At 38.7% G+C, this 13,923-nt stretch overlaps 1 protein-coding gene across 2 annotated transcripts in view; it reads right to left on the reverse strand.

The window, feature by feature from the left end:
• Window positions 1–474: 474 nt before the first annotated feature.
• The window catches only part of LOC131029542 (phosphoglucan, water dikinase, chloroplastic), a 216,121-nt gene continuing 202,672 nt past the window's right edge, over window positions 475–13,923 (reverse strand). For both annotated transcript variants that reach the window (XM_057960050.2, XM_057960051.2), the window contains exons 16-19: window positions 2,321–2,397; window positions 2,058–2,199; window positions 1,614–1,731; window positions 475–1,475 (exon numbers count right to left, since the gene is read on the reverse strand). In XM_057960050.2, the coding sequence (XP_057816033.2) occupies window positions 574–1,475; window positions 1,614–1,731; window positions 2,058–2,199; window positions 2,321–2,397 (1,239 nt within the window). In that variant the 3' untranslated portion in view covers window positions 475–573. The remainder of the gene's footprint in view (window positions 1,476–1,613; window positions 1,732–2,057; window positions 2,200–2,320; window positions 2,398–13,923) is intronic.

The raw sequence follows: 13,923 nt of genomic DNA on the forward strand, positions 1-13,923 counted from the left end.
ATTTCCACAAGATTATAACAATTTCTTGGAAATACATAAGCTCTAAGATTGAAATAAGAAATCAATTTCACAAGGTATACCTTTAAGAAAATGAACGAAGATGGCATTCTGGTTTTGCAGAAGTGCTATATCAAATGGGCCTCTTCTCATTTAGTACAAACATATATTTTTCTTTATTTAAAGCATCCATTCTTTCTGATGACAATTCTATAAGAATATGTATCCCAAATACCAAATATAAACTTGGAGCCTTCAATCTGAGGTTCATTCTCTTCCACAAAAAATTGAAGATTTATTCTAAGGTAAACAATTTTTTTTTTCTTATTATAGAATATCTTTGAATAGTACAGAAAAAAACACTTTTAAGAGGTTTCATGGACTTCATCCATACCATATTCATTATTGAATGACAAATGCCACTTTCTTCTCTACCATTCTCTCATATTGTGAACATCTTTGCATCCTCAAACAACCTCAAGAAAATATATAGTGCAATTATATTGGCATGGAAATAATGTAATATCCTGTTCCATTTATTGTCAAAACAAGAACCATATGAGGGCATGCAATTCCTCAGGGTTGGGGCCGTGTCTGAACAATATAGATATCATTACCTACTAAGCATCCCTCTACATCCTGAGGGCAACCAAATTTCTGCTCTAGAAAGAATCCTGTTGTGGCCAATCGCTGCCCAAATTGATGGCGAAAAATTGGATCCACAGAAAGAGGCTTTTTAGTATAGTCAACAGTTAACCCCATAACTTTGCCATCAGCAGGGCCACCAGCTATTACCACTAGTTCCTCACTGAAATTCGCAAAGGCTAATGTTTTTACCTTTCCATCAAATTTATTGGCAGCTAGACGCCAAGGTGTTCCCCTAGTACCAGATGCAAGTGTTTCACCTAATCCTGCAGCAATTTCTGCTTGCACTACTTTATCATCCCGATCAATAGGACTAACAGTGTGCAATACAAAGGAAAGTTGAGGAGAGAGCATTTCCTGGACCAAGACAGCCATAGATGCTTGTCTTTGTGGCACGCCAGCAATTCTTCGACTAAGAACGGCCCTCCGAGTGTACAATGATGCCCAGACACGTGCAACTGCACTTGCAAATACCTCTGGGTTTGAAGCCCTTACATTTGGTATAGAGTCATAAAGACCAGCTCCAGACATACCAGCCAAATCCTCAACATTAGCACTTGATCTAACAATGAGCCTTGCATCCGATGGGAAACATTTAGCAATGTTTTCTATGATGGACTTTGGTGGTTTTTGAGCTGCAACTAATGCTTGCAATTCAGAGCATAAGTGATCCAACTCGCCCCCTTCTACTTTTGCATTTTGAACCTTTTCAAGAAGCAATTGGAACTTTTCCAAAGATTTACTAGCTTCAAGGGAGGACTCCATGGCCCCAAAAGGTATAACTCTCCCTTCTGGCACACAGAATGATGCAGGAATACCCTGGTCACTATAGACTGCCAAGGAAAAGAAGGAATATTTCCAGATGTGTCAGGAATTGTCTGAATCTGGGTTGAAATTATGTAAAATATGTAGGTACTAATCAAATTAGAATATACTATGATAGAAGAATGAGTTACAAGATTCTATCATACCTTTCCTACTGAGGTCAGCTAATGTTGCTAGCTTCCCACAAGAAGCAGCCTTTGCACCAGCTCTGTCAATATCAGCTTTAGAAAGATCTAGCATGACACCTCCAGGACTTGCAACTACCTGTTTCAAAATTTGTACATTATTAGACATGAGTATTTTCAATTGGACAATTTAATCACAGGTCCCTTCAATACCTCAAAAAAAGAGCATGAATCTGCGGGCTTGCTTATGTGCAAATAGATATTAAAAAATTAGAACGTACCGAGAATGAATGAGAGAAATAAAATATGGAGGCAGATATACCAGGAAGTAAGATTAACTTGTCAACAAGTAAATGGAAGAATATGGAATGTCTTTGAACAAAGATTAAATAAAATCACGTCTGACAATTATATTGGAAATCCATTGAAATCATGACTAAAAATTGATGACTGAAATCCACATACCTGGTTTTGAAAAAATGAACGTGTTTTGGGTGATTTGGTAGAATGAAGTTCAGTGAATTTGTCACCCACAGTTACTACCTCTTTCTGCCTATCGGAGGAAGATGATGCCAATACATTTACAGCCTCAGCTGAAGCTTCCAACCTAAGACATCACACAAAGGACAAACTCATCAGATTTTCTTGACTTAAAACCCCATGCCAAAGCAAACATGCACATTGATCGTCTGCTATTACAAACTATAGACAAAGCTTTCAGGGATTACTTGACAGATTTTCTAGTAAGTTTGTGAAGTTCAACAATTTTTTCTTCATCTTCACATGTCACAAAGACCACATTTTCCTGCACATCACATCCAAAAGGAGTCAATTTTAGAACTCATGAAGCATTGAATAAAAAGAAAAAAGCCAAACCTTTCTTGAAACAAGACTATACAAACGAACATCTGCCTAGCTTGCAAAGAATGGTGATTCAGATAATCTACCATCACTGCTTAAATGGAACCTAATTATGATAGTAATTCAATCAACAGAAGCAGATGAATACAAATGGCACAACTGAAATTGTATGGCCAAAGAAACTAGTCTCTTTTCTGTTATAACCACCAACAGTTCAAATGCAAATATTGAAATTAGTTTTAGAGGCTTACTTTTGCATCAGGAAGATGCTTGGTTGTCTTTGAAGTCATTATTTATTTCCAACTTGATTAACGTAGTGAGCATACCAGTAAGTTCTGCTCAAGGATGCCTCTAGTCGTAAAAAAAATTACAAGTAAATCATTGTCACTCACCCAGAAATTTAGAAAGACATAATCATCATCACAGACAAACTTTTAGTTTTGACAGAAAGATGACCATTGGTGTCACAATATTGGAACCACATAGATCTTTTCATGGTGTAATGATGTCAATAATTAATGGGTGCTAAGTTGTCAAGTATGCTCCTCTGAGGTCCCACTCTTGTACCGAATAGTTGCAAGTACGGGTCCTGCAAGTGTCCTAGGTTTGCCCGAGGTCCCACCCAGGCACCATGGGTTCATTTTGAGTCTTTAATTTGGGCTTGGTGGCAGGGGTTCTATCTCTCAACCTCGCCCTATATGGTGACAGGGAACATGCCAGGGGCACTGGCCTCAGAGCCCTGCCAAGGGCATTGCCCCTCAACCATATTCGGGTTTCCACTCACAGCCCCCACCCATTAATAGGATCTCTTGTCACATAAGAAACTTGATTAGGATGAGCCAAGATATGCTTGGACTTATGTGGACAACATTTCCACCTCATAAGAAAAATTGGTTCAAGACTTAGTCAGATGCACTTATCTACTAGGCAACAATTATGATTTTCCACTGAAACCTAAGTGATGGTTTAAGTGGAGGGGATGGATGCCTACTGTGGCTTAGCCACCTTACATTTGCGCCCTATGCAATTTTAAGTTGGTCAAACAATAGCTCAATTCTGCCCAGACAGAAGCTGACCTTAGCACAATAGAACTCTACCTATTTCAAGGTGTTGAGAGAAATCACTTAAAGAGGTGCACCAAGTATACATTAGTTGTCCCAATTAATAACAAAATATGGTGCAATATGTCCTAGTCAGACCTTTAAAAAAAATGCATTTTTTGAAGCAAGTAAGTTAAACCAGTGCCTATAAATGAAAGCTTTCACCATCAGAACTCAGAACATTTATTATTTGGTGCTCACAATAGAAGCAGTGTCTTATTTTCATTCTTGTGCAGGTGTGTAAGCAGTTTTCAAAGCCATCATAAATGAAATACTAAAGACAACGGTACTGAAAGAGGCTTATTTCACCATATGTATTGATTGATGATTCAAAGACTCTAGGGCAGCAAAAAGAATTTTTTCTACTATGGAGCTAAATGAGCATGTAAATGAGCCTAAAACAATTTTGTCAAATGGTTCATACAAAGTGCAAGACACTCCACATCATCATATGACTTTCTTATACTTAAAGATTGATTGAAATATCAAAGCAGTAAGTAATTTGGATACCAATCAACAAAAAGTGGTTTAATTCAAGCTGCTTCGTTTCTGGTTACCTTTCAATCATTGGAGTTACTCATTTCATGTGCTAGGCACTGTGATTTAAGAACTAGAGATCATTTCTTCAAATAACTGGGTAGTTTGCAAGTTAGATGTCAAAACATTGGATATTGCTTTGAGTCTGCCACCCTTGAAGAAACGCAACTTGTTGATCTTGAAGATTGTGCAGCCCAATGGAACAATAATTTGCAAGGTTGTTAGAAGGAGCTTGCATTCAAGTAGTTAATCAAACCAAAGAGACATGATTGATTGTCGAAGATATCCTATTGGAATGATTTCAAATCAAAGCTTGATTTGTTATACCATGTTGAATAGGATGACAAGGCAGCTAGAAGCTTGAACATTTGAGAATCAGATGTTTTGTCTTATCAACAGAATTTAGACGTAGAATAGGACATCTTTATAACTAGTTCCAAGTTATTTTATTGCGATTGGTTCTAAGTCGACTTCTCCAATTTGATTGTTTTGCCAGAATTTCAGGTTGAACTGGATTTGTGGAAGAGCAAATGAACTGAACTTTTTAAGCTTAGATAACAGGTTTAGATGAACAGTTTTGATGCTTTGCAAGAACTTTAAGCCCAGCTAAATTTGTGGGGAAAATTAAGTGAACTGCACTTCAAAGTTTTGATAACTAGTTCGAATGAACAGTTTTGAAAGGTGATGTTAGAATGATGCAAACAAATAATGATGTCAGCATGATGCAAGTATGGAGCGAAGGTCACTTGGCAAATGATTTCATCAGCATCATATGAGCTATGGACAAATGCAGTTGGACCAAATGTGTGTATCAGTTAAAGGTTCTATTCAGGAAGCAAAGGAACTTCCACAAAAAGGAAAAAGGTGATGTAACAATGATGCCAGCAAGGTATGAAATGAAAAGTTTTCCAAGTGAACCGAACGATTGAACATGTTCTAACAATCCTTTTCAAATGGATGCCAAACTTCAGCAAGATGATGTCAGTGATCTATGAAGTGCAGGATTTTTCAAGTCACCCTAACATAGAACAAGCTATAAAAATTCCATCTGGACGGACAATGGACCTTTGCAAAAAGGAAATTTGTGGGATGAGTGTTTTTGTTTCTGGATTTGATTGTGTGAGAGTTTTTACCATCCATGTTTTGGATCACACTCTGTGATCCATCACTAGAATCAAAGAGTCTACAAGGAGAAGAAATAGTTGGTTGCAAAACCAAAGTGACTAAAAAGAGAGGGAAGGGGGGAGGGAGAAGAGGTTGCACATGCAATTCGAAGTAAGAGAGGGAGACACAAAAATAAGACAACTAATTAGAGAAAAGAGAGACAGATAGACAGATGAACACTTAAAAATATATCTATATACTTAAAAATAGAATGAAAAGAAAAAATATCTTTAAAATAGTATTTGCAAATGTATCTATAAAATCAGCATACTTACACATACTTAGATAAATAGATATATAAGTTTATGTATAGAAAGGTGAAGTAAATATACTAATAAATATCAATAAACTTACAAAAGAAAATGTACCAACAAATATCACATAATATAATACTAACAAAAACAAATAAATGTATATAGATAAGTGTATCTATAAACAAAACTTAAACAATAACCAACTTATAAATATTTCGACTCCAAAGTCTACCGCCAATCTGAAGGTATTTTCATTTAGTGTTGAGGAGGCGTTGGAAGTGGAGGAAGGAGGATCATCTGTCTTGTGGAGAGATTAGAAACTATTAACCTAGCCAGGGCTCTTGTATTGTAGTTATTAAGGAGTTTAAAATTGGAACGTGTGACAATCATAAGTTAGCAATTGATTTTCAAATTATTCGAGTTGGAATTTGATAAAGAGTGTTGTTCATTGATGCAAAAAAATCACATTATAGCAGTCCATGTTTTGACATGGCTTTGTAAGGAGATTTACTTTGGAGATTCATGGTATTTGTTGCCCCTAAGTACTTAAAGTAGGTTTGCTATATTAGCAACTACAGTATTATGATGTAGTATCTTAAACTTTTTTATGATATGAACATTATAAGAGGACTTAAAGGAATGTTAATAAAACAGCCAGTTCTTATTTGAGGTTAGCAAATTGTTGTTCTTGTTGTATATATGCATAATAAACTCTTATTAGCTTTTGAAAATGTGAATTCAAAGTGCTTGTCAAAATGTCATTGACTATCTACAAGTATGGCAACTGTTTCTGAATATTCCTGTGGTCAGTAATGATTGTTGCAGCTGTTCTAAATTCCCAAAATCAGATTTATTGATTAATTTATGATTTCCAAACTGTTTGACAAAATGTCTATGAGCTCATTGAGAAATTTGCAAGTTTATTGAATTTTTTTGAGACACGTTATAGTCATATCAGAGCATGCATATGATAATTGCAAATATTCAAGAATATTCCAATGCAAGATATTACAGTGGTATCAGAGCTAATTGTCTTGCCAACCTGTTGGAAAGTTGACAATCTTTGCAGCTTGCATCCATTACATGTCAGTTCCAGCAGTTGAGTTTTAGAGGATTGTCAAAGGATTGATTCTTCCGGATTCTGAATATAATGGTGTCATTTAGTAAAGAAGATTTGAGAAAGAGATTTTACAAAGCAGGTAAGAGACTTGATCAACTGCCTCAATCAAAGGACAATGTACTTTGCTTTTTGGAATAAGTGGACAATTGCTTATTTTTGATAGATCAATTAGGCTCAGTGAGAATGCAATATGCTGTGACTCCATCAATGAGTTCTTTGGTTAGGTCAGAGCTCTTGAAAACATCCAAATGAGGAGGTAAGACTTGCAGTTACTTTTTGTGTTAATGAAATTATGAGACGAATAGCTCCACAAGATCCTTAAAACAACAATATTATGAAGGAGGTATTTCAGCTGATGGTAGAAAGTTTCCATCGTTTAGATTATTTCAGTAGTCCCTCTTTGGCTAAAAGGATTTTGGTTGTGAAGATCTTATTCTTGAAATGTTTTGACAATTCTTGGCTGTTATTAAAGAGAAACATACAAAAAAATGTTATATCTCCTATGCAGATCATCGTGACTATGATTGTGAATGAAGTGATGCAATTCCCCAACCACTCTCTTATCTATTCTCTTGAATTTTTTGAGGCAAGCACAGGTTACTTCTTCAGCTACACATGAGTTGGTTAACAATGTTGTCAATCAATTTAAGTAGAAGTTGATGTCATACTTATCATCACGAGATGCATTTGGAAGAGAGTACATGAGTCTTCATGGAAGTGTTGAGATTGAAGGATATGCTGATTTGGAGTTGCTAAATCAGCTACTATTGATAAATCATATGAAGGTATCGAATTTCTTGATGATTCAATGCTTGAGAAAAATGCTATCATGTCACCTGTTTAGGGAGATTGCAAGGAAACAATTAGAAAGACAGTAGATCAGCTTGCTGTTACAAAAATTTTCAGCGAGCAAATTGTTGGTAACCCACTTTTTCACATGGAGGCAGAGTTATCATTTGATAATCCACTTTTTGTGATGGATGGTGAGATATTTTTTGATCCTAGAAACATTGTGTTGTGCATAGCACACACATCCCCGTCTTCTTTGACAGGGGACCCCCTCCTGATAGCTGGCTCATGAGAAGAGCCGGTGGAGGATCATTTTTGTTACCACGCCTACTAGAGCCTGATAAAAATCCCGATGTGGTGTCCAAGCATTGAGAATCAAATGCAAAAGGAAGTTCATATTTTTTTTAGGGACTTCATTTCACATCTATGTGCTTCGAACCTTCGCCTTCATACATTACCGAAAATAGCCCTGTAAAAATACCGACAAGGAGGCAAATGCTAAAGCCAATGAAAAAGCTTCTGGTTTGTTAAGATGTCCATGCCAAGATTTTAATTTGCGCCCTCTTGTCTTTACCGCAAAAAATACCGAATCTAGAGTTACAAGGTTTAAAAGAAAACAAAGATGTAAAGTTTGAGCCCTCCAAATGTCGTAAAAAATACCAAAAGCACGACATCCTGAAAGAACAGAGAAAGGGCAAAACATGATCACGTTCAAACTTCTTAAGACACAAAAACATAATTTAGTCGAAGTCGTTTTTGCCGGTCACCACTTGTGAACCTCGTGAAAAATCCCGAAGAGTATTTTGAATGCCGGAAAGCAAAGCGTGAGAAAAGGAAATCAAATTCGAATGTTTTAAGAACAATAGATTTCATTATTTTGCCTAGCCAACGCCTTAACAAAGGCTGAGAAATATCCCGAGAGGTCAAGGTTTAAGTTGAGCGTTTAAAATAAAGTTCGTGTGCCTTTTTAAAGGCTAAGACATTTTTAAAAATTGCCTTTCTGAATGCCAAGCTAAATGCCAAGGTGGAGCCAAGGTTTAAGTTGAGGCAATTAAAGAAAAGAAATTCTTATCATTTAAAACCAAAGCTTCAACAATCACCGATAAAAAGACCAGGTAAAATACTAGAATTGTTAATAATGAATGAATGAATGTTTTTAATGACGTCCAAAAGGCCAAACAGCCTATGGGACCCACGAATAGTTAGCAAAAGAAGGCATGCAAAGCCTACACAAACCCAAATGAGATTTTGAGACTATTAAACCTCAATCTCCTTCTGCATCTTGGATTTTCTTCTATGTAACTTGATTAGGAAATCTGCAACTCTTGGTATTTTTTCTTCATCAAATAGATTACTCAAGGTGTTTACATTTAGTGTCTCAACATAGTTAATCCGAATGTCACTATAGGCTGGACATTCCATGATTTAATGCCATTCAATCTACACCACCCCTTGAGTGCAATATCTACATCTTTTATCTTCGAATTCCTCTTTGGGTATCATCCATCTCCCAATTTCGCATCTGAGTTGATGTGAGCTAGTCCTTATTTGAGCAATTAACATTTTTGCCTTCCATTTTATGTCCATTCCTATGTAGTTCTTTTGTGTATCGTCATGTGTAGGATTGAAGTGTTTGATATAGTATTCCTTTTTCCTCCCTATTTGACCTGCCCACATGTTTTCTTTGAATTTTTCTTGTGCATATTTTTTAATTTCTCCATTGTTATTTGGGCAATCTTTTAGGTTAATACCGTTACATCCCATTTGTGCCCTAGTTGTTTTTATGCTACATTTACGACATGTTTGTGCCCTAGTTGTTTTATGTGATATTTACGTGATGGTAATCGTTCCCTAGGTGTTTCATGTTATAATTGAGTGATGATGCCCTAGATGTTTATGTTATAACTGAGTGATGATGCCCTAGATGGTATTTGTGCTCAGTACAATGCAATGATGACTCACAACTTTTAAATTGATGTTTTGCTATTAAAATGATGACATTTAAGATGTTTTACTTTTGTTGATAATATTTTTTAAATGTTTATGACAAGGTTTCAAGCTACTTGTTTGAACTAGCCAAGTGTGTGCAGGAGTTTGTCGTCCTCCGAGAAGGGAGGGGAAGTATCATCAAGTCAGGAAGTAAATGGAAGAGAACTCATCCCATATAGAAACCCTAATTGTTGTGAGAGTTGAGAAATACAACACCAGAGGAGCCCAAATGATCTCTACAAGCTGAAATAAACCTGTTACAAGGAGAAGTAAGGAAGCAACAGAGAAAAACCAAATACACAAAAAAGTGCTCAAAAAAGATGAGAGATCTGTATTCACAAAAAAGTGTAATGTGATTATGATACAAAGAAAAGAATTCAACCTCTAATAGGTCAAGAAACCCTAAAAGGGAAAACCCTAGGCTTGCACATAATAATTAATAAAAGATTTAATTATTATGCACCTAATGTTAGCTTAAGTGTAAAAGAGATAAAGGGGAACTTAATTAATTAAACAAATGTCATTTAATTAATCAAGTAAAGACCCGATTACTCTAACATCCCCCCTTAAGCTAGACCTAGGGAGAAGCTAAAACCTAGAACAACTACTGAAAGCAGGAAAGATGGGTCCCGACAACAAGGCCTGATCAAGTACCCAAATACAATGAAATCTCTATGAAACAGAGAAAAAGGAGAAAACCCAGTGGGAAAAACTCCTCTCCAAAAAGAGATAAAAGAACATGCTGAAAGAAACAAGAAGGCCTCATAAAGACCCCCCAAGGACAACTTCCTTCACCCCAAGCATAGAGTGCAACTGAAGATAGCGCGGTGATGCAAAAGGTTTCGTGAAGATGTCTACAACCTGCTCGGCAGTGGGAATGTACTCCAGAATGAGAGAACCATCCTGAATCAACTGGCGGATGAAATGCATGTGAAGCTCAATGTGCTTCGTCCGCTGATGCTCTATCAGGTTGCGAGAAATGTGAATAGCACTCTGATTGTCACACCAAAGAATAGTGGGACTATCAGGAGGAAAACCAAACTCAGTCATCAACTGTTGAAGCCATAAGATCTCCTGACTGGCGAGCACAGCAACTCGGTACTTAGCCTCTGTAGATGATAATGCATGAGCAGTCTGCTTCTTGCAAGACCATGTGATAGGACCAGAGCCAAGACAGAAAACAAAGCCAAAAGTAGACTTTTGATCATTGACATCACCAGCCCAATCTGAGTCAGTGTAGCCAACAATGTGAGGTTCCCCTGATGTGTAGTGAATGCCATGAGAAATAGAGCCCCGAATGTACCGCAAAATACGTTTGGCAGCTTGCCAATGGCTCTCATGAGGATCATGGGAGAATCGAGAGACAAGACCAACCGCAAAGGAAAGATCAGGACGAGTGTGTCAGGTACAACAAACTGCCAACCAACTGCCTGTAAAGTGTAAAATCTACTGAAGGAGTGGAGCAAGTAATAATCAAAACAACCCCTGACTAAAAAGGAGTGGGAGCAGGCTTGCAATCAAGCATGCCAAAGCGCTGAAGCATGTCAAGAGCATACTTTTGCTGGTAGATGAAGATCCCATCAGAAGACTGAATCACTTGAAGACCAAGAAAATAGTGCAGAAGACCAAGATCTGTCATCTCAAACTAGTCCATCAAAGCTCGCTGAACATGCTGAATCATAGAGGATGAGCTACCTGTGATGAGGAGATCATCAACATATAGCACAAGAATCAGGATCTCACCCTCAAGAAGCTGAATGTACACTGTGTGATCGGAATGACAGCGTGTGGAACCAGTGGAGATCAAGAAGGAGTCCATCTTCTCATACCAAGCATGAGGGGCCTGTTTGAGACCATACAATGAACGCCGAAGCCTGCAAACCAAAGAACTGTCCTGCACAAATCCCTAAGGCTGCTCCATATAGATTTCCTCCTGTAGGTCTCCATGCAAGAAGGCACTCTTCACATCCATCTGAAAAACGGTCCATCCCCTAGAAGCTACAAGGGATAGTACAAAGCGAATAGAGTTCATCTTGGCGACAAGGGCAAATGTCTCAGAGTAATCAATACCCTCAACCTGCGAGAAACCCTTCGCAACAAGACGTGCTTTGTACTTATCAATCGAACCATCAACGGCATACTTAGTGCGATACAACCAACGGCACCGAACTATCTTTCTGCCCTTAGAAAGAGGACATAGATCCCAAGTATTATTCCTCATCGAAGAAGAATACTCCTCCATAGCACAAGCCCACTCAGGGTGTCCTGTAGCCTCTGAAAACTTCTGAGGATCATTTGAAATGGCATGACTCAAAAGACTAGAACCCACAGTATGAGAACAGGTGCGACGAGTATCTAAAAAATCTCTGGCCATAGATCCTGCGGCCTCAACAGTAAAGCAAGCCCACTTGGGCATCTGAGGTGGAGCAGGTGGAAGTGGGGATGGTGCATCATCAGCAGTATCATCAGAATCATCCTCAAAATAATCTTGAAGAGATGTAGTGGGAGGAGTAGGTAGAGGGGTAGACACTGGAGACAGGGTATCCACTGTAGGAAGGCACTCATCAAACTGAACATCTCGTCGAAACAGGACCTCTCTGGAATCAGGATCAAACAACCTATATGCCTTAACATCCTCACAGTAGCCAACAAAAATGAGGGGTCGGCTCTTCCGCTCCATTGCTTTCCTCTGAGCATCAGGAATAAAAGCCCATGCCTCACTGCCAAATACTCCGAAAAAAGAAACATCAGGCTTGTCATGAGACCAAGCCTCCTCAGGAGTCATATGTCGAATCACCTTGTAAGGCATCCGATTCTGAATGTAGTTGGCACAATTGACTGCCTCAGCCCAAAAAGACGAATCCATGGACCTCGACTAAATCATACAATTCGCCATCTCACGTAAAGTTTTGTTCTTTCTCTCAGGGACACCATTCTACTGAGGGGTGTAGGGAACAGTAAACTGATGCAGTAAACCATGCTCAGTGCAAAAATCTCGGAAAGTTTGATTCACATACTCCCCCCCATTATCTGTACGTATTCGCCGAATAGAACAACTAGACTGCTTCTCTACAAATATCTTGAAGATTCGAAATGAATCAAAGACATCAAACTTGTACTTAAGAAAGTACACCCATGTGCGTCTGGAGAAGTAATCAATAAAAGTGAGTACATACTTGGCCCCAGAAAAAGGAGTAGGGAATGACATGAGGTCACTGTGAATCAACTCAAAAGGCGCCAAAGCACGAGGGGCTCTTCCCTTCGGAAAGGGATCCCTGTGATGCTTGCCAAGCACACAACCATGACAAACACCATTTGTGCAGGAAATCAGTGGGAGCCCAAGAGCAAGTGCTTGTGTACTCATATGTTGAAGATATCTATAATTGGCATGGCCCAAGCGCTCATGCCAAAGCTTACTCACTGAATCTGCATGTGCTATAAGAGATGAACCTGCACCCGCAGAGGTCTTAAATCCATCAAATTTGTAAAGGCGAGATGCAGTATCAACACTCCCAGTAGCCACAACCAAATCAGAGTCATGGAGGTCCCGAATAACCACATCATGTGGTGAGAACTCAATTGTCTTACCAAAGCCAGAGTGGCAAATCTGATAAATGGACAGGACGTTCGTCGAGATGTCAGGAACAACCAGAACATCCTGCAGAGTACCCCCATCCAAAGAGACAAACCCTAAACCCAAGACTGAAAGCTAAACTGAGTCACCCACTACAATCTGTGAAGTACCACAAGAGGCAAGAGAAGTAACCAACTGCTGAGTGAGAGTCATATGATGAGAAGCGCCAGAATCTAAAATCCAAGTGGACCCATAGGTTGAAGCTCGAGCAGTGAGAGCATGACCTTTCCCCGTGGAAGGAGAAGACGCCTGAGGTGAGGAGATGTGATGCTGCTGCATGGCGTCCTCTAAAGCCTCTAATCGTTTCCAACTCCTGAAACTGGATGTCCTTCCTTGCCACAAAAACTGCAAGTATCTCCTGATTTCTTCTTAGTCTTGGAGGAAGACTCACCAGACTGCAAAGATTTCCCTTGTTTCGGAGGAAATGGTGGTTTAGAATCAGACTTAGGAGGTGGCTTGGAGGAATGCTCACTGCCTGCAAAATTCTTCAACTTGGGTTTCTGCTTTTGCTTCTCCTTAGAGGACTACGCAACCAATGCTTTGTTCTTGGACCCTGAGAGCATGTCCATCTAAGAAAGGTGAGACTGCTCACGAGACAAACGCTCACAAAACACATCAAAGGTAGGCATGGTGAAACGAGCACCCAAGCCATCCATGGTGGAGTAGAAAGCAGAGGCAAAAAACTAAAAATGACCCCGAAGCTTTGAAAGGATCAAGTGAATGCACTCTGCGTCTATCTTGGTCTTTCCACACCCCTGGAGAACAGATCTGGTAGTCTTGAATTTGTTCAAAAAATCCTCAATGGTGGGAAAGGAATCAAGTGACAAGGAAACCAACTCTACCTCAATCTGGAATGCCTGGATCTCATTAACTCTCTCGAAGA

Source organism: Cryptomeria japonica, chromosome 5 (assembly GCF_030272615.1).
Source record: "Cryptomeria japonica chromosome 5, Sugi_1.0, whole genome shotgun sequence".
NCBI classification, from domain to species: Eukaryota; Viridiplantae; Streptophyta; class Pinopsida; order Cupressales; family Cupressaceae; genus Cryptomeria; species Cryptomeria japonica.